Source organism: Mauremys reevesii, linkage group 1 (genome assembly GCF_016161935.1).
Source record: "Mauremys reevesii isolate NIE-2019 linkage group 1, ASM1616193v1, whole genome shotgun sequence".
Lineage (NCBI taxonomy): Eukaryota > Metazoa > Chordata > Testudines > Geoemydidae > Mauremys > Mauremys reevesii.
This window is the reverse complement of record NC_052623.1, coordinates 334,108,962-334,130,108: the sequence shown is the minus strand read 5'-3', so window position 1 is coordinate 334,130,108 and position 21,147 is coordinate 334,108,962. Positions and strand designations below refer to the sequence as shown.

Below are 21,147 nucleotides of genomic sequence, written 5' to 3'. Positions count from 1 at the left end.
AGATTCTCTATGGATAGAAAGTCCATGCTTGAATAATGAGGATAGCAGTAGGAATATACTACTGACCACTTGACCAGGATGGTGATGGTGATTATGAAATGCTCAGGGAGATTAGAGAGGCTACAAAAACAGAAAACCTAGTAATAATGGGGGATTTCAACTATCCCCAAATTGACTGGGTACATATCACCTCAAGATTGGATGCAGATATAAAATGTATAGACACCATTGACGACTGCTTCATGGAGCAACTAGTCCTGGAACCCACAAAGAGCATTCTTGATAAAGTCCTAAGTGGCGCACAAGATCTGATCCAAGAGGTGACTATAACTGAACTGCTCAGTAATAGCACATAATGTAATTAAATTTAACATTCCTGTGGGGGGCAAAAATACCACAGAAACCCAACAGAGTAGCATTTAACTTCAAAAAGGGGAACTACACAAAAATGAGGAAGCTAGTTAAACAGAAATTAAGACGAACAGTCATAAAAGTGAAATGCCTGCAAAGTGCATGGAAAATTAACACACCATAATAGAAGCTCAAACTACATTATAACCCAAGAAAGAAAAAACAGCAAGAGAACCAAAAAAGTGCCATCATGGCTAAACAACAATGTAAAAGAGATGGTTAGAGACAAAAAGACATCCTTTAAAAACTGGAAGTTGAATCCTTCTGAGGAAAGTAGAAGGGAGCATAAACTCTGGCAAGACAAATGTAAAAATAAAATCAGGCAAGCCAAAAAAGAATGTGAAGAGCAACTAGTAAAAGACACAAAAATTAAACAGGAAAAAAATTTTTTTTAAAGTACATAAGAAGTAGGAAGCCTGCCAAACAATCAGTGGGGCCACTGGATGATCTAGGTGCTAAAAGGGCACTCAAGGATAACAAGGCCATTGTGGAGAAGCTAAATTAAGTCTTTGCATTGGTCTTCACTGCAGAGGATGTGACGGAGAGTCCCAAACCCGAGCCATTTTTTTAGGTGACAAATCTGAGGAACTTTCCCAGATTGAGATGTCAGTAGAGGTGGTTTTGGAACAAACTGAAAAAAGTAAAGAGTTATAAGTCCCCAGGACCAGATGGAATTCACCCAGGAGTTCTCTGAAGGAACTCAAATATGAAATTGCAGTGTTCCTAACTGAGGTCTGTAACCTGTCACTTCAATCACTTCTGTACCAAATGACTGGAGGATAGCTAATATAACACTGGTTTTTAAAAATAACTCCAGAGACAATCCTCGCAATTACAGGCAGGTAAGCCTAACTTTAGTGCCAGGCAAATGGTTGAAACTATAATAAAGAACAAATTATAAGGCATATGAACATGTCATGTTGGGGAAGAGTCAACACGGCTTTTGTAAAGGGAAATCATTCCTATTAGCCATGATGGACAGGGATGCAACCCCATGCTCTGGGTGTCCCTAAACCTCTGACTACCAGATGCTGGGACTGAAAGACAGGGGATGGATCACTCATTTATTGCCCTGTTCTGTTAATTCCCTCTGAAGCATCTGGCATCAGCTACTACCAGAAGACAGGATTCTGGGCTAGAAGGACCATTTGTCTGACTCAGCATGGCCATTCTTATGTTTTGGAAGCCTATAAATCAGGGGTCCCCAACGCGGTGCCCGCGGGGGCATCTAAATGCGCCCACGTCCTGGCCAGAGGTCGAGCATCCGCCAAAATGCCACCGAATTTCTGCAGTGTTTCGGCAGCTACGCCTCTCGATGACATCACTCGTTGGAGGCAATTGGCATCATCGAGAGACATCGCCGCCGAAACGCCGTAGAAATTCGGTGGCGACACCTCTCGATGACACCACTTGCCGCCAACGAGCGACGTCATCAAGAGGTGTCGCCGCCGAAACGCCGCAGAAATTCGGCAGCATTTCGGCAGATGCTCCACCGCTGCCATGGTCCTTCGTCTGGCACCCGCCAGATGAAAAGGTTGGGGACCACTGCTATAAATAGATGGGCTGGCAGTTTACTGACAGCACAGTAAGTGACCAGATGTATGATCAGATCAAGAATTGAACGTGGTCCTCTTTTGCTTGACTGGAAGCAGATGTACAAACTGGCAAGTCACTGCACTCAGCCCTTAGGAGAAGGGTGTATGAATTCTGTTGCTTTCCAGTAGTCCTCCTGGCTGATTTGGAGATAGTAGTGACAGTTTCAGACGGAACAGCATCCAATTCTTCTAAACAGGAATGGTGGTCATCAAAATGTAGAGCATTAAGGTTTGAAGTGAAATAAAGTTGGTTAAAAAAAATGGTATCTTTGGAGCTTAAAGAACTCCTCCATCCCATGAAAAGCCTGGTATTTGGAATATTTTTGTAAGAATAATTAGTGTGGCATTTACTAAGCTACACAAAAACTGGTTTGGGTTTTTAAATAAAACTTCATAATTTTACTGTACAACTGGTAGAATTAGAGCAAGATTGACAGCAACCAAAACACACCTTCAACAATTACAAGACTTTACTCTGGCCTTATCCAAATTCAAAGAATATTTTTTAGAAATTCTTTGGTGTATGGAATGCTTTGACAAAATTATGCAGCTATGTGATGTAACATGCATAACGCTAAGAACAGGAGTTCTCATGGGGCAATAGATCTGCACTTTTTTGATTGATCCCTGTTCACATTAATGTTTTTTGTTCAACATTTACTTGTCTTTCACTTGTCTTGAGTTTATCTGCATTCTCCACTAAAATAATATTTTATACTTTACCAGATTCCCAGTGATGTGGGACTTAGAGAAAAAATGCCCCAAGATATAATGCCAAGACTCCCTGCAGAAGTTGGGGCAATTGGACTAGCTGATGGGATCTAATTAGCCCATGCACATCATAAATCAGGAAGAATAGCAGAAAAATAATGGCATGAGTAAAGTTTCCATATAGTGTACAAGGACAGAATCAGAAGATTTTCAGTGAGTGAATGTGAGTCTCAATGGTGCAGAGAAGTTAGAGTGAAGAATCAGAGAAATAAATTCTATTCTAAGTATAGGTTATTATATCATCCCAATTACCAAAGTATTTGAAAGCCTTGCAGAGTTAAAAAATAATGTGTCTAATGTTGGTCCAAAAATGTCCTCTCCATTCCTTTGCCTAGGGGAAAGTAATAAAAATAAAAGTGATAAGCATTGCACAGACAGATAATAGTGACTTTTGTGGCCATTCTTATGCTTGGGCTACACTTAAAAATTAGATCAACATAATTACGTTGGTCAGGTGTGTGGAAAAAAAGCACTCCCTGCCCGACACAGTTAAGCCAAACTAACTCCCTGTATAGATGAAGCTATGTCAACAGAAGAACACTTCCATCAACTTATGGCTACCACCAATCAGGGAGGTGGTGCTCATACACCAACATATAAGCAGCATTTATACTACAGGGTTATGCCAACATAGCTACAGCAACATAGCAATGCCTGTATAGTCTCTCTAGTGTAGACATACCCTTGGTTCTTGCAGGAGTGAATTCCATAATCTAGGACCAGCACTAAGAACTCTGTCTCTACCACACAAAAGCATAAGCTTCACTCTAAAAGAAGACCGTTCAAGTGGCTCCTGAGGACCAAAGTTGTCAAGGGCTATGTAGATGTTTACTATTTAACATTCAACTTTTTATACAGTGCTTAATTACACAAACCTTTGCAATAATCTGCAGGGTCTTCTTGTTCCTCATCATCAGATCCCAGAATCTCCTCCTCTGGTTCTGGTGGTGCTGGCTCTGGCAGAGGCGGAGGTGGGGGTGGAGGTGGAGGTGGTGGTACCGATGGAGCTTTCTGTTGAGGCTCTGGCCTGAAAATGAAAAGAAAGTACATTTACTGAGAAGCTTGGTCAGGATGCTAATTGAGAGTTTAGCCACAAAATCCATCTTTCGAATTTTAGTGAAATACATCTCATTTATTTTCCCACAGTTATTCTTTATGTTATCTGGTAATGCCCCAGGTATTTCCAAAACTGTATGTAGGTAAAGCTGGCAAGACGAGATATAGCTTTCACATGAAGACAGACCATTACACTGAAACAGCTCATAAAAGGTTTACAGTATCAGGAATAATTATATATATAAAAACATTACAAATTCCTAACCAATACATGAAATACTGCACATATGCTTTTAGAGTCTGAAGTACTTGGAATCAAGAAAGAATATTTCTCAAAGATGACCAACGTGGATAAGTTATACCAAGTCTCCTCTGTGACAGCAAACAAAGAAGTTTCAAGAACATATTGCAGGGACCAATCCTCCAACGGCTATTGAAATAAACTAGATGACTCAATAGGCTTTTTTCATATCTAATTTCTATCAGTAATGTAGAAAATCACCTCAATATGGAAGGAGCGAGTAGTAGTAAATAGGAAGAAACGACTAAGCTTCTTAGCTAGTCTTTGCTCAAAATATGCAATGGAATCAATCAATGGAAACCCACAGATTTTTACCAAATATGTTTTTTGAAATAGTGAATTGTTAAAGACATTTTGTACACTGATAAATGTTCTGGCTTCTGAAGATAAGAGGTATCCTACAAGTGAGATGTCTTCTTGGTTTAGCTATTTAGAATACATTTCATATACGATAATTAGAATCATTACAATTAGTATTTTGAAGCTCAGAGTTTTGTCAGATTTTCACATCTTGGTTGTCACCAGTTATACATGTAAGAAAAAGGACATTTAGATACCTATCTGCTAAACGTTTTTTTCCTCTCTCTCAAATAGGTTGATGTTGTGGAGGCGGGGGTGTAGTCATACAAATTTACAGAAAATTTTATTTGCAGAAAACGAGATCAGTAATATATCGTAGTGCTGTAGGTAAGGTTGATCTGAGCCTTCCATCATCAGCTATAACTATGCTTATTTTCACATCCATTGCAAATCCCAGCTCTCTGAAAGATCTCATTTAAGTTACCAGTGTCTTTCCATTAAAACCACAAGAATTGAGGACAGGAAAATACATTGGTGTAATATGTTAACTTTTCAACTCTGGAAATCTAAATTCAAATACTGCTCCTTGATCATAACAAAAAATTATTTAGGTGGATGTACCTCAGTCCTACATATATTCATATCACAACACATACCCCTCCACTTTTTTGCACAACATACAGTCTGTTTGGGAAAATACAACATTTGGAATAGCAAGGTACAGTTGGTCAGAAATAAGTTTCCTTCGCAATATGGGGCAGCTTGCACACCAGCTACTATGCCTTTGCTCTAAGCAATATTAGAACCTGCATGAGTATCAAATTTATCCCCCCTCCACCTCCTCCAGAAACAAATGGAAGAAGTGTAATTATGTTCTGAGTAAATTCTGAGATTTAGAAAGACAATTTTGAATATCTTTCAGCATCTTTTTTGCTAAGCTTTAGGCAGGAATTATCAATTTAAAAAAATTAAAGATTTGAATAGGAGAGAATAGAAACAGGGGAAGGAAAAATGCATGCATAAGTCATATAGCTAGAGTCCTGAGTGGATATAAAATTTGTATCTGTATCCAATCCATGATCTTCAAACATGGTCCGAGGACATAAAGCAGATATCCGCAGATTTGCAAGGCTCTACATATAGCAATTGTGTTTCTAAATATTTCTTTCAAGGAATTGGATTAATTTTTATTCCTTTTATTCTTCCTTTTTTGTTAGTGTCATTCATCTCTGTACTGCGATTTTTGACTGAAAGTAAAACTGAATTTGGTCTCACAAAAACATCCTCAGCCCAATCACCATCAATCTTACTACAAGATCAATTAATGCACCTGAAATCTACCATCTCCAAAAACCTGGATTTATTACATAAATGAACAGATAGCATTCAAGCCCAGCTGGATGTTGACAAAAAGCTCTAATCCATTTTTAAAAAGAATTCACAGTGTAAAGCTCCATGTCACAAACCTTGAAACTTCATCTTCTGGACATGAGGCCATTTTGGATACCGTGGTCAAGGACTGTAAACAGTTCAACATTAAGACTGATGAGCTAGAAAACAAATGCACAATCATGAACTTGCATTTGGTTGGCATACCTGAAAACAGTGAGTCAGGTAACAAGGGCATATTTCTGAATGTCTGGAATCATCATATTGGATTACATGACTTTAGAAACTATACTAACTAACTTCAGCCATGAGATTCTACATTGGATAATGTTTCAGAGAGTATGGCAATAATATCCAGGTCGAATATACTCCCTCACCCCTCCACCACCACCAAAGAATATTTTCACCAGACACCTGTGCCAAGGGGCAAGTAGAGCAGAGTGTTGGGTGCAGAGGTAAAGTGTGTTTGGGGAAGGCGATAGGTGAGAGAAGGAGGAGAGAGGAGGAAGAGGGAAAGGGGGGAGGTATGAAGTGGGCAGTAGAGTGGAAAGGGTGTGTGGAGGAGAGACGGATCGGGGGCAGCTGTGAGGTCAGGAGTGGAGGACAGGGTACTGGCACTATAAAATTTAGCAATACATTACTCACTAAACCCTCTCTCTGAGGGAGAGAACTGTGCAAGATGCTAAAGCTACAATAAATCTACAGTGATTTAGTAGCAAGGAACTACTGTTCTATTTCTGCACCAGATATTGACAGTACTTAAGGGAGAACTGGGAGTTATCTCAGAAATAGGACTCTAACTTTTCATTACTCATCTTGAAGTAAACACCAAGGGATATCAAGAACCTCTCTCCAAAGGCCAAAAGTAGTCCATACTTTTAGAATTTGAAAAAGCAGATATTTCTGGAGAAATAGTCTAACAAAATGAAGCTTCATTTGAGACTTTTACAATTTACTATATTTGATTTGTTTTAAGAAGAGATTTTTTTTTCTGTTGAAATCCTTGTTATATTTGCTAGCTGGGAATTCAAGGATAGGTTGTTCTTATTGACCTTTGTGTATGTTATATTAGCAATCGTTGGAACAAGGAAGGATGGAAGGAGGATTCTTGAAATAGTTTCTTGTCTGGCTATTTAGTATTTTACTTACAAGGTATAAAGTGTTGATTTAAAATTAGAGAGTTCTGTTTTGTCTATGGAGTCTGTGAGACTTGCATCTCTGGAAAGGTTAAATTTATTTGCTGCCTGAGAAGGGGATGGGGAAGGACAACACCGGGGTGATTAGTTATGAAAGCCCTTCTCCACTTTTGTGGGGTTTTTTAAACTAAACACATGCTATAGATCACATAAAAACGGTGACTATATCTAACACTTCATTTGGCTGCCTGAATTTTGGTCAAATAGTTTAATAAAAACTAGTTATGATACTTTACCAATGTTAAATTTTGTTCTCCCTCTACTACAATATTTCACAGTACTCAGCTGTGCCAGTGCTTATGAAGGAGCACTTACAGGGTTACTTTACATGTCCTCTTATTGAACAATCAGATACTATGAAAGCTACTCTTGTATCCTTCTTTGAGATATATGAAATAAATATAAAATTAGTTATTGTTGAGATTTTATTTATAACTATAAAGACTACCAAAATGCCAATTTTTAAAAATGTTGTATTTACATTTGTTAAGTGGACTTCAAAACACCTTTGGCATTAAAGAGTCAAAATGCTAAAGTTTTAATTATAGCAAAAAGCACATATACGAACTTCAATTAATATTTTTAAAAGCAGCATTATCAAATTTTCTATGTAATGCAGTAAGATTTCTAACTAAAGATTATTTACATTATTGCGCTTTTATAACAACATCTCAAATATGACTCTAACACACACACACACACTAAAACGTACTCACTCGTAATTTTTTCTTTCTACACGGGGCACCCTGCGCTCCATTATAACTGGATTATTCCTCCTCAACTTTCAAAGCCTGGAGGCTCCTCTTTTTAAAAACAAAAAACAAAAAAACACTCTAGCTTTAGAATGTTCTGCCAGCAGGTGGAGCTCTTCGGAGAAATGACTCCCTTTCACTCCCCTGTCAATTGCCCAAGCTAAGATAACAAACTATCAATTCTAATTTATATAATTACAACAGATTAAAGTATCCTGCCTGGAGATATCTATCTTATTTGTTTATTATACAAAAAATGGAAATGAAGAATTACAGCAAAGTCAGATCCCAAGCTCTCAATCTCTCTGTAGGAATGCTCCAAAAGAGAAAAAGGAAACACTGAGGTATTTCCCCTGCAGCTTGAATGTAATGCAACATTTGGTGATAGCCTGCATGTGGTCTTGTAGAGCACCAGGTGCCCACTTCAGAGAAGGAAAAATTATGGATGGGTAAGTAAAATTTTCTGTCCTCTCTTGTGGGCAACTGGTGTTCCAAGATCCCTTACAACTGGGAAGTAGCCAGCAGGAAAACCAATCTTCACAAATGAGAGAGAAATTTAAAACACCAGGAAAATTTAACCAAAAGAATAAATAGCTTTTGTTTGAGAGGATTTTTTGTTTGCTAATTTTTTGCTTTTCTTCTTTCTTCCCACACCACATTAAGAGTTTTAATAAAGGCAAAAAAGACGCCAGAACCCTTTGTCCAAAAGTCAGACAAAGACAACACAGCTACTTTAAAGTGATGGATAAGAATACACTGAACACCAGGTAACCATACAGCGAAGTTATTTGAAGGAAACATTGTTCTGCATGGGGAATGGCCACGTGTCTGAATGAGTGAGCCCTCACAGAGGGAGGGCAATCTTGTATGCACAATCTGTGGATTTGATAAGTTATTGAATTTATCCATCTGAAAATAGTGGACGTGGATGCCTTTGTACCCTTTATGTCCCTCAACTAATCCTGAAATTGCATCCAATTTTATTTAGTTTTATGTAAACAAAATTTGAATGACCTGATCACATCTAAAGCACGTATATGATTCTCCTAGTTGTAGAAGGGCTTGGTACACACAGAATGAAAACAGACTGGCTGAAGTATAAAGAATTTTGGGGGACAGAAAATTCTGGTGCAGGCCTGAGAATCACCACTTCTGGGAACAACTGCATATAAGGATTCCAGATGAATAAATCCCCTGAATTTACTAACTCTCCTGACCAATGTAACTGCTAACAGGAAAAACATTGAATAGAAAGTTACAGGAATACTCCTCCATACATTTATTAAAAGAAAGTTCAGGGATTACTTGAAGTACATGATTCTACTAGTCTCTTGACAGCATCTCTATAGACACACATCTTTAAGGAATGAAATATGAGGCTGCTGCAAAAGAAGGACTACCAGTAGAAATACATTTTATGTTTAAAAATGTAGGTCTGAATCTCTTCCATTCAGAAAGATAGGAGGAATAATACACCAACTGATCACAGTACAGTATTTGCACTTCTTGCAGTACTTCATAATGTTGCCATGGCAACTGGCTATGAATTCTACTGCCATCACCAGCTGCCAGTATACATTGTATGTAAGTGGAAAAATCATTTAAATAATAACACAAGAATAGCCATATTGGGTCAGACCAAGGGTACATCTAGCCGAGTATCCTGTCTTCCAACAGTGGCCAATGCCAGGTGCTTCAGAGGGAATGAACAGAACAGGTAATCATCAAGTGACCCATCCCGCCACCCATCCCCAGTTTCTGGGAAACAGAGACTAGGGACATTTATATAATATGTAATAGAAAAAACTTACTAGGCTTATGATCATTAAACTTTATTGGAGACCTGAGGCCTCATTAAACTTGCACAAAGTTTGACAGCTTGTTTCTGTCAAACCTCTAAATTAGCTTAACATTATTAACCTCAAAAACCATAGCATTGGAAATATATATATATTTATGGACCTTATTATAATCTTGTCTGTTTTATTCTGAGTCACAGAAATGAACAAGCCTTGCACTCCACTAGGGCAAAACTGAACTATTTTATCATTAGAGAGCGAGACTACCTCTAAGCTTTATCTCAGATAAAAGCCATGAGAAGCTAAAAATATTCTTGGAATAGGAAAGATCTCCCACCCCAACACACAGCACTTGCCTTATCTGGAATCTCAGTGAATTAACTGGATGACATCTTTTTTTTTTTTGTTTGTTTCTTTTTCTCTCTCTTTTTTTTAAATGAATTGACTGCAGAAATCACTGCAATTAAAACAAACAAAAATGTACCTGTAATTCTTGTTCTCTGAATATACTATGAATAATGGATTGGCGCACCTAGGCTTCAGTCTCAGGACTGAGGGCTAGAAGCAAAATCAACTCAAACTTCCAAAAAGGAGGGTTAGAATGGCGTTTTTCATCATTGTCTAAAGCACTTGTGGACAGTGAATGCTGTTGTAAAACTTTATATAGATACATAGATGTAATCTTGTCTCTATCAAATCTAACCATTAGAGCTCGTCAAAACATTTTAGTCAATGCTGAAACATCTCATGGACATATACTGGTTTAAAAAACATTTGCATTGTGAAGTTTTGTTGAGAAAGACTCATATTCTGATAGCCTGGTGCCTAGGTCAATGCCCTGGGAGACTCAGGTTCGAGTCCCTGCTCCGCCTGATTCAGAGTGATGTGGGATGAAGTATTCTACTCTGAATCAAGGAGAGAAGAGACTGGAATCTGCATTCCAGGCCAGTGCCCTAATTACCAGGCTATGGAGTGCAAAAGTCTCAGTCTCTTCCTCTCACCCACCCACCCAAAGGTTGCTATGAAGCAGCAGAGGAGATTACTTACTAGGGATGTAAAATCTTAAATGCATAACTGGTACATATTAGTCTTACCGGTTACATATTAGTCAAACCGGTACATATTAGTCTAACCCGCCTTAACTGTTAACCCCTGGGCACTCCAACCAACCCAGAGCAGCCCCAGCCCCACCAGCCCGAGCAGCCCCAGTCCCAGCCGCACTGGCTGGATTGGCTCCAGCCATGCCGGCTGGCCAGCCCTTTAATCGGTTAACTGTTTAAATGAAATATTTTTAATCGTTTAAACAGTAAAATTTTTAAATGGTATTTACATCCCTATTACTTACCTGTAACTAGAAGTTCTTCGAGATGTGTGATCCCTATTTATATTCCAAAAGTGGGTGCACATACATGCGGGGGGGGGGGGTCGTGGAGCTCCCTCTCATGGTAGAGGTGCCAGGTCCAGCTGAGCGCTTCTCCCAAGGAGTTCTGCGTCCCCAGAAGGTACACTGCATAGGGCATGACATTGTGGGAAAGATACCAGTTCCAGAGGCAGATGGCCCCTGGGGCAGAGCAACAGAGACATGATGCCTCCCTGTCTGTTAATGTATGCCACAGAGGTGGTACTGTCCGAGAATATCTGGATGTGCCAATCGCGGAGAAGAGGCAGGGACACATGGCAAGCTAGGCAGACCACGTGGAGATCCAAGTCGTTGATATGCATGTGCACCTCATTGGGAGCCCATGTCCCTTCTGGCCATGTAGATATGCACCACATCCAGTTAGGGTGGTATCCATGGTAAGGATGGCTATAGGGACAGTAGTGGGGAATGGGAGGCTGCATAGCACGTTGCCGGGATCGATCCACCAGGTGAGGGAGGTGCAGACCGAAAGCAGGAGAGTCAGGGCCGAGTCCCGGTGGTTGATTTGGGAACTGCAGACCAAGAGGAGCCACAGTTGTAGACAGTGCATGTGGAAGCAGGTATGAGTGTCACATGGGTGCAGGGCACCATGTGGCCAAGGAGGAAGAGACAGCAGTGTACTGTCATGCACAAGTTGTGGCACAGGGTCGCCATGAGGGCAGCAAAGCAATCCGCTGGGAGGGCCCAAGTTGCTTCAGAATCCAGGAACACCCCAATGAAATGGATCGTCTGCATCGGGAGAAGCATGGATTTTTCCTTGTTGACACAGATGCCGAGGGAGGCAAGGAGCAAGTGGAGACCAGCAACAGCTGATGTTGTTTTGGCGAGGTTGGTGCCACAGGAGCCAGTCATCCATGTAAGGGAACACAGAGAGTCCCAGACAGCAAAAGTGGGCTGCAACAATCATGAAGACCTTGGTGAAGAGCCTTGAGGCCATGGCAATGCTCAAGGGGAGTACTCTGAACTGATAATGGTTGTCTCCCAGACAGATGTGGAGGAACTTGCAGTGGGCTGGGTGGGTGTCGAAATGGAAGTATATGTCTTTCTTGCCAAGGGCTTTGAACCACATCTCCTGGAGAAGGGAGGGAATGATCGATGTGAGCGTCACCATATAGAACTTGGTTGGTGTCATGACGTGATGGAGGAGGTGATGGTGGCTGATGGGCACAGAAGCTAGGATCTGGGGCACCATCAAGCAGGCTCCTGGAACCAGGTGTAGGTGGGCTGGTATGGGGGATAGAGGGATGGACAGAATGGCAGCTTATTGTGCCGGCAGCAGGGGGCTAGGTTATAAATCCCCAGAGACCAGAGGATCACCCTAGAGTCCTTCAGGAAGTGAAGGGCCTCATCCATTTTAGCAGAGAACAGTTTGTCCTCGTCTAAGAGGAGGTCCTGGATGGTGGACTGGACTTCCCTGGGAAAGCCTGAAGATTCCAGGAAGGCCTCTCAGGGTATAACAACACCTGTGGCCAACAAGCAGGAGGATGTATCTGCCATACTCACTGCTGCCTGGAGACTGATCTTGTCATTAAAGCGGTCTTCCTCCACCAGGGCTTGGAGCCTGTGTTATTCATTCTGTGGGATATCCTCCAAGAATTCTGACAGCTTGGCATAATTATTGAAATCATACTTTGCCAGCAGAGCCTGGTAGTTCGAAATGCGAAACTGCAGGGCCGTGGATGAGTAAAGTTTGCATTTGAGCAGATCCAGGCACTTTGCTACCCTATCTGGAGGGGTGAAGGTAGAGCAGTGCTGACTTGCCCATTCCGTTGCTGTGTGCACCACCAGCAAAGCCGGGGCAGGGTGAGAAAAAAAAGGAAATCAGCCCCTTTGGATGTCACAAAGTAGCGATGTTCTACCCTCTTAGCTATTGGGGCACAGGACACTGGGTTGTGCCAGACCGCTCGAGGGGGTGGAGGATGGCCTCACTGATGGGCCGAGCCATGTGTGCTGGTCCTTGAAGCTGAAGGTATCCAGCAGCTGATGGGGTTGGCCCTGGACTTCCTCCAAGGGGATACCCAAAACAATGGCCACCCTCTGCAGCAGCCCCAGTATAGGCGGTGATAATCAGGAGGCAAGAGGGTTGGGGGAAATCAGGGCTTCGTCCTGATAGGAGGATGCTGCCATCAGGCCAGCTGCACCGGGTCACTTCTGGGTCCAAGTTGGATGGTTCCAGCAGAAGGGCTCAGATGAAAGGGTGCGAGGCCTATGAAGGTGGGTACGGCCAGTGATACAGATCCTATGTGGGCCATTGCTGCCATGGGGTCAGGTCCAGTGGGTACTATGGGCCCCAAGAATAGGGATACCACCGTGGTGGGACCGGGGGTAGCCCATCTGGTATGGCGGATGTGTCCAGGAGTCTGAGCTGCACCAGGATACTGGGAAGAATCTCTTCCTCTGAAAAGCCCTCTGAGTCTGAAGAGGCCTGCGGCAGGGCCATCAATGCGGGCAGTCCCGCGACCGTTGGGTGTGAATCCCAGCCCAGGAGGAGTGGCACATCTGCTGATGTAGGTGGCTATGGAGCCAAGAGGAGCAGGGATAATGGATACAGCAGGTTGAGGTGCACCTTTGGGAGCAGCGGTTCAACCCGTCCAGGTGTCCAGGACACATCCCACTGACTGCCAAAGTGTGGGAAGGGGATGCACAGAGTAGAGCATGGGGATTCCCGTTGAGGTGAAGAAGCATGCCTCGGAAGGCTGTCATGCTGCACAGCCAGCACGGAAGCCAACTGTACCAGTGCCTCTTTCTTCCTCTTTGCCTTTTTTCCTGCCGCATGTGTAGTCGTAGGGAGTGACATTGTGGGTTCTGCATGTGACATCTCACCCAACCGGGCACAGCTTGGGTAGGAAACGCGGTGCATCAAAGCAGTCCAGGATGGGGACCTGCTGCGATGTCCATGGGATAACTTGCAGCTCTCCTTCTTGGCCTTCTCGTGCTTTGGGCAGGAGGGACAAAGAGGGTGGGGCGCTCACCACCGGTTCCACCAGTCCAGAACTGGAACACTGCACGAGGCTGGAGTGCTTCCTCCATGAGAAATCTGCAGAGAAGCAGGAGACAAGCCTTGCAGATCCACAATAGAAAGGACCTGCAGATATCACAACACGCTGTGAGATGCGCTCCCTCTAGGAAATAGAGGCAGCGGTTCTTAAATCCCAGGACATGAGGGCACAGTAACCTGATGACATCAGGGTGGGCCCTGAACAGGGCAACTATTGATACTAACTACAAGTTATGTACACAACTAAGAGAAACAACTGAACTAACTATATACAGTGCATGATTCTTCTCATGGAGGCTACAAGTGTGGAGAGAGAAGATTCTGACTACGATCATGCGGCAGTAAGAGGGACTAAGAGTGTATCTCCCCGTGCAGCCTCTTATAATCTCATCTTGAGCATGAAACAATGAAAGACACTCATGCATGTCAACGGACACTGCTGCTGAAAACTTCCAGCTCTGGCGCATGCTCACCCCATTTGTAATACATATAGGGATCATCACTCAAAGAAGAATCCTCATCCTCCAGATAGTTCTACTAACAGTGAGAAAGGAGACTATGGTGGGTATGCTCACCATATTCACATGAATAATCCCACCAGCTTCAGTGCATTACTCACATGAGTTTGGTGAAAAGGATTTGGCCCTATGGCTAATAAAGGCTATGCTAAGTATGAAAATATCAAATTGAATGTATTTAAGATATAGCTGCATAACCATGCTCTTCTCATCTCCATGGAGAACAAGGAGCTGACCACTGGAGGCTATGATGCTCTATCTGTATGATTATGACTCTCCTGAGAGTTCTAATTCATGTGCATCTGACGAAGTGGGTATTCATCCATGAAAGCTTATGCTCCAATACATTTTTTAGTCTTTACGGTGCCACAGACCCAGACCCAGACTAACACAGCTACCCCTCTGATACTTGACAGGTTAATCAAGACACCTGGGGCCAATTAAGATCCTTCTAGAAGGCAGTGGAGACAGCTAAATTGACTGGGACACCTGAAGCCAATCAAAGGCTGGCTAGAACTAGTTAAAAGCCTCCCAGCTAGTCAGTGAGGTGTCTGTGTGTGTGTGTCAGGAGCTATAGGAGGAAGCTGTGCTGCTGGAGGAATGAAGCAGCACAAATCCATACCAGGTGCAAGGAAGGAGGCACTGAGGTAACAGTGAAGGGGATATTGAGTGGGGGCTGCTGTGGGGAAGTGGCCCAGGGAATTGTACGTGTCCTATTTCCAAAAAGTCGGCTACCATAATTGCTAATTTTAGGGTCCCTGGGCTGGAGCCTTGAGTAGAGGGTGGGCCTGGGCTCCCACCTCCCCTCTCTGATTAATCACTGAGACTGGGAGACAACAGAGACTGTGCGAGGGAGGGTTGCTTCTCCTCACCTTCCTTGTTGGCTTATGATGAAAATGGCTCAGTAAGCTGTGACCCTTGCCTCTAGAGAGAGAAGGACTATACAGATGGTCACAGTGAGCCTCTGAGGCTAGCAAAATCCGCCAGGAAACGCAGGACCCATGGAGTCAAGGACAGAGCTTTGTTACATAGGGTGTCATTGCCAAATGTGGTAATCTAGAAAGCATCAAATTGAAAATAGGCAGAGAGACTACAGAAAAAATTGAAACAGGACAAAAGTAATCATCAGTACAGCCCAGAAGCCTTAAAATTCCACCTGTGCTGAAAGAAAGTAGTGGTGGTTTGTTTGCCTGTTTGTTTACATTTTAAACAAGAACTTTTTTTGTTGATGGTGCTTACCCTGCAGGGCATGAAATGCCTTGAAGAACAAAAAGCAGTCACGAGATGGTTCATTAGTTGAAAAAGATTCAGGAAGACCAAGTAATTTATCTTCAAAATGCAATAGTTAAACTATTACTTTTCCATATAGTAGACATCTAATTTCACTCGTAGAACCACTTATTATAAACAAACATATTTGGCTCTCTCCGTTGTCAGGGTATGGACAAAATAAACTAATTAGACTTTTCTTTCTATGATCACTACATGTATGTATTCATATATCATGAAGGAAGTGGGTTGAACACATGACTGAAAGTCTATTCAGCACAGAATCGTACTTTAAATGGCCACACCTAACAAACTGCCAGGGTGAATTAACAAAAACTAATTTCTGCGGTGAATCCACTGACTGCATATAATTATGTATATGGAGCAGCCTTCAATCTCTTGAACCAATATAGTACATGTTGCTCAGGACTTAAAACTGACATTTGCTGATTCAACAAATTACTTTTAAACCAGTAGAAATCATTCTATAATACATGGTGTGTACAGTGAATATGAATTTTAAAATGTGACTGCAAGGCCAATGTAAAATATTAAATTCCATAATCCAACATGCTTCGGTTTCATTTCTTATGACTATGTGGAAAACATGACTTTTGTCATTTTTTACTTTTGTATTTTTTATTTTTCAGTTGGTAATGATTTATGCAAGTAAGGACTCCAGTAAAACAGCAGCAGCGTGAAACTATCCATTGATTTAAAACACATGCCTTTATAAGTTTCTCTATGGAGAAGAGACTGTTTTCAAAATAGTATATAGTTTACAAATGAATAGTATATAGTTTACAAATGAATTCAATTAGGGAAATAAATGTATCTTGATGAAATGTGGATGCCTGGAAAATGTGTACTGAAATAATTCAAATTTTGAAAATAGATCAGTTTAGTAAGAAGTGGTAGCTTTACATACTATGTTAACTGTTCTGTCTAGTTCTCTACAAAGATACTGTAATATTCATAAAGAAATGCACAAAATAGCATCTTTATATAATTGACAAAATATATCTTTTTCCAGTCATATGTATTTTTCCAGGATCCTCTGGTAAAGCACCAAGACTGCTGCAATGTTGCACATCATCGCAACTCAAACAGGTCATGGCATGTTAAATGAAAACAATGTGGCTTTTGTGACTTTATATCTCAAATTTAAAATGTTGGTTTGCATTTAAATTTCCTTACAAAGTTTAGACAGGATAACTTGCACTGACTTTGCTTTGCAATCATCCCCTCATCCCCAGAGCCCACACCCCCAGGCAGAGCCTTCACCCCCTCCCACACCCCAACTCCCTGCCCCAGCCCCCTCCCGCACCCTGAACCCATTTCTGACCCCTAGATAGAGCCATCACCCCCTCCCAACCCCCTGCCCCAGCTCAGTGAAAGTGAGTGATAGTGGGGGAGAGCAAGCCACCGAGGGACGGGGAATGTAGTGACTGGGGGCGGGGCCTCAGGGAAAGGGCAGGGCCTTGGGGAAGGGACAAGGCTAGGATGTTCAGTTTTGTGCTGTTAGAAAGTTGGCAATTCTAGCTGTACCATCTTATCAACCGACTTGCACTGACTCCATCTTATCACCACAACAACCTCTAATTGTTAGATGGTAAGGCTGAAGAAAACACAGTGATGTCCAATTTCAAGCCTTGTTTATTCTGATTTCACTGTCTCCACCAGCCTAGCAGTGATCTCTCTAGGTTGGAGCAGAAGCATATTGATGTGGCAGTGTAGGGAAGCATAATTATACAATGACAACATGCTTCATTCTCTAACATTGTCTGGAGTAAAAGTTATTAAACTTTTAAAATAGGGACTTCCTTCATTAATATGACTATTTGTACTATGGTTGCACACAAAGTTCACAAATAAAAGTGGGAGCCCATAGTGCTAGAAGCTGCACAAATATAATAGTATTATTGAGCAGTTAATCTTTGGAATAATATTTTTGAAGAACCACAAAAGAAGTAGAGTATCTTCTAAAAAACAAACCATGTTCTTTTGTGTCCTGAACAGCTTCTGACTGCTAACAAACAGAAAAGTATTTAGGGCAGTTAAAAAAAAAAAAAGACGCACTGGAAATTAAATTTAACCCATTTTTTTTCTTGCCAGGTTTAGGATTATAATTAGCAATCACAGCTTTCATCATCTCCACCCAAGGTTTTTGGACCAAAAAAGAATGAGTTAGTAATGAATCAGAAGAGCTTGGCTCAGTTATTAGTTATTTCAGACACATGAAAGCTGTCTAGAAAACTTTTTTCTCACCCTTAAGTACTTGTTCAACAGGAATAATTTTAAATTTTTAGGCTTTTTTCCTCCTCATTTCCTGCATTTCCCACCCAAAGTTTTTAAATATTTGGCCATACAATTAGTACTATTGAGAATCCTGGGAAACCTTCTGTGGCAGTGTTAAAGTTATACTTGCACAAATAGCAATGTAGAAGTTAGTCATGTTAAAAAACTTTAGTAGGAATATCTAACATTTAAATTGCATGTAAGTTACTATTTTTGCAGTATATGAATTAATATTTAATTCACTGCTCCATCTACCAGGTCCTGGTCACTCATCTAGAATTCAATGTCTCTGCCATTACATATATATCTGGATTGTGAATGGGAGCAGATTGGAGCTTACAGTTAAACTCATGAGGATGAGAGCTGCAAGAAAGCACAGATGATATTGTTCACCAAGTATCTATCAATCAGAAGCACTGTCCTCAAAGCAATGCTTTGCTCTGTCACATCCAAAGAGCCTGCATTCCAGCCATGGTATGGAAGCAGGCAAACTGCAACAATCCGACATTACCCTCACCAGAGAATATGGGTTGGACCAAACACAGTAGAGAACTGGTACCCAAGCTAATGTCACTATAGCCAATCCCCAGCAGCTGTGCAGAAATGTGTTACCTGTGGATATGTCAAAAGGAGCATATCAAAATGCTGTAGCTGCAGAAATGCCACTGCAGCATGCACTGGGGCCTGTAAATGCAAGGGATGTGTTGGCACATAAAAACGTAGGAATGGCCATACTGGGTCAGACTAAAGGTTCATCTAGCCCCATATCCTGTCTTTCGACAGTGGCCAATGCCAGGTGCCCCAGAGGGAATTAACAGAACTGGTAATCATCAAGTGATCCATCCCCTGTCACCCATTCCCAGCTTCTGGCAAACAGAGACTAGGGACATCATCCCTTCCCATCCTGGCTAATAGCCATGGATGGACCTATACTCCATGAATTTATCTAGTTATTTTTGAACCCTGTCATAGTCTTGGCCTTCAGAACATCTTCTGGCAAGGAGTTCCACAGGTTGACTGTGCATTGTGTGAAAAAATACTACTTTTTGTTTGTTTTAAATCTGCTGCCTATTTTACTTGGTGGCCCCTAGTTCTTGTGTTATGAGGAGGAATAAATAACACTTCCTTCTTTACTTTCTCCACACCAGTTATGATTTTATAGACCTCTATCATATCCCCCCTTAGTCGTCCCTTTTCAAAGCTGAAAAGTCCCAGTCTTATTAATCTCTCCTCATACGGCAGCCGGTCCATACTCCTAATCATTTTTGTTGCCCTTTTCTAAACCTTTTTCAATTCCAATATATCTTTTTTGAGATGGGGCGACCACAACTGCATGCAGTATTAACTGTATTAACCACTGCTATCATGGTCACACGGTGTTACTTCCATCCATAATCTGCACACATTTGATGAGGTTGGTTTTCATCTCTGTCACCTTCCTCAAGAATGGAATTAAATCCCAATTAAATCTCATGGAATAGTTATCTCTTGTGTCTACTATTTAGAGTTTTAATATTTTATGGGACCATGGGCTAAGGTGTTGTATCCTTTTTCCTTTGTTCACTATTAAAATGTTGTTTTCATACCTAAAGTACACAGAATATCTTTTTATATGTGATAACTGTGGTTGATATTTAGTTCTTCTATGTGTTAATTTTCTTTCTCCTTCCTAATATGAATACTGAAACTATTTATTTATATTACTCTTCTGAGAGAACTTTCATTTGGTATATAATATATAACTAGTATTGCTCTGATTACCAAGGAAAACAGGGCAGAGTGCAGGGGTGGCATATAATTGTTGGTGACACTATTCAGCTATAAAGTAATCGGGAACATAACTGAATATTTTTAATGGAATTCTTGTATTTGTATGAAATTGCTAACAACATGTACTGCATATATTTAAAAAAATACACTAAAGTAAAAAGTAAGTTAGAAAAGAATATCTGAGAGCATTATAACTAAGGGTCTCTTTATAGCGTGATTTTTTTTAATTTCCTTTTTATTTCTTAATTTTTTTCAATTCACTTTTCTGACTGTCCTTTGCCTGCTGTATTTATCATCTTCTCTTTGCTTTCAAATACCTGCACAAATCTCCCCCAGCCTACATCTCACATCTCATTTTGTAACTGGTCCCCCCTTCTCCTTTTCACTTTATCAACAATGGAAGTGTTGATGCCCCTTCATGTCCTTTTCCTCCCAACTTTACAACATTTTCCTCCTTGCCCCTATGCATTTCTCTTGCAAGACTCCCAGGGGGTGTCTCTCCTTTGTTCAGGTTTAAGACCTCTAAGGCAGGGATTGCCTTTATAAATCTAAAGGCAACACGAAAGCAGTGGACATGTTATTCCTTGACTTTAGCAAAGCTTTTGATACGGTCTCCCACAGTATTCTTGCCGGCAAGTTAAAGTAGTATGGGCTAGATGAATGGACTATAAGGTGGAGAGAAAGCTGGCTAGATCGTCGGGATCAATGGGTAGTGATCAATGGCTCCATGTCTAGTTGGCAGCCGGTATCAAGCAGACTGCCCCAAGGGTCGGTCCTGGGGCCTGTTTTGTTCAATATCGTCATTAATGATCTGGAGGATGGCGTGGACTGCACCCTCAACAAGTTTGCAGATGACACTAAACTGGGAGGAGTGGTAGATACGCTGGAAGGTAGGGATAGCATACAGAGGGACCTAGACAAATTAGAGGATTGGGCCAAAAGAAATCTGATGAGGTACAACAAGGACACATGCAGAGTCCTGCACTTAGGAAGGAAGAATCCCATGCACTGCTGCAGACTAGGCACTGAATGGCTAGGCAGCAGTTCTGCAGAAAAGGACCTAGGGATTACAGTGGACGAGAAGCTGGATATGAGTCGACAGTGTGCCCTTGCTGCCAAGAAGGCTAACAGAATTTTGGGCTGTATAAGTAGGGGCATTGCCAGCAGATTGAGGAACGTTCCCCTCTATTTGACATTGGTGAGGCCTCATCTGGAGTACTGTGTCCAGTTTGGGGCCCCACACAAGAAGGATATGGAAAAACTGGAAAGAGTCCAGCAGAGGGCAACAAAAATGATTAGGGGGC

At 41.6% G+C, this 21,147-nt stretch overlaps 1 protein-coding gene across 13 annotated transcripts in view; it reads right to left on the bottom strand.

Moving 5' to 3' along the window:
- The window catches only part of SRPK2 (SRSF protein kinase 2), a 273,846-nt gene that overhangs the window by 110,508 nt on the left and 142,191 nt on the right, over positions 1 to 21,147 (bottom strand). For 8 of the 13 annotated variants that reach the window (XM_039517267.1, XM_039517259.1, XM_039517323.1 and 5 more), the window contains 2 exons: positions 5,901 to 5,984; positions 3,653 to 3,804 (listed from right to left, as the gene is read on the bottom strand). In XM_039517267.1, the coding sequence (XP_039373201.1) occupies positions 3,653 to 3,804; positions 5,901 to 5,984 (236 nt within the window). Of the gene's footprint in view, positions 1 to 3,652; positions 3,805 to 5,900; positions 5,985 to 7,735; positions 7,823 to 14,563; positions 14,581 to 21,147 lie in introns of those variants that run through there. The other 5 variants (XM_039517333.1, XM_039517285.1, XM_039517354.1 and 2 more) reach the window with 3 other exon arrangements.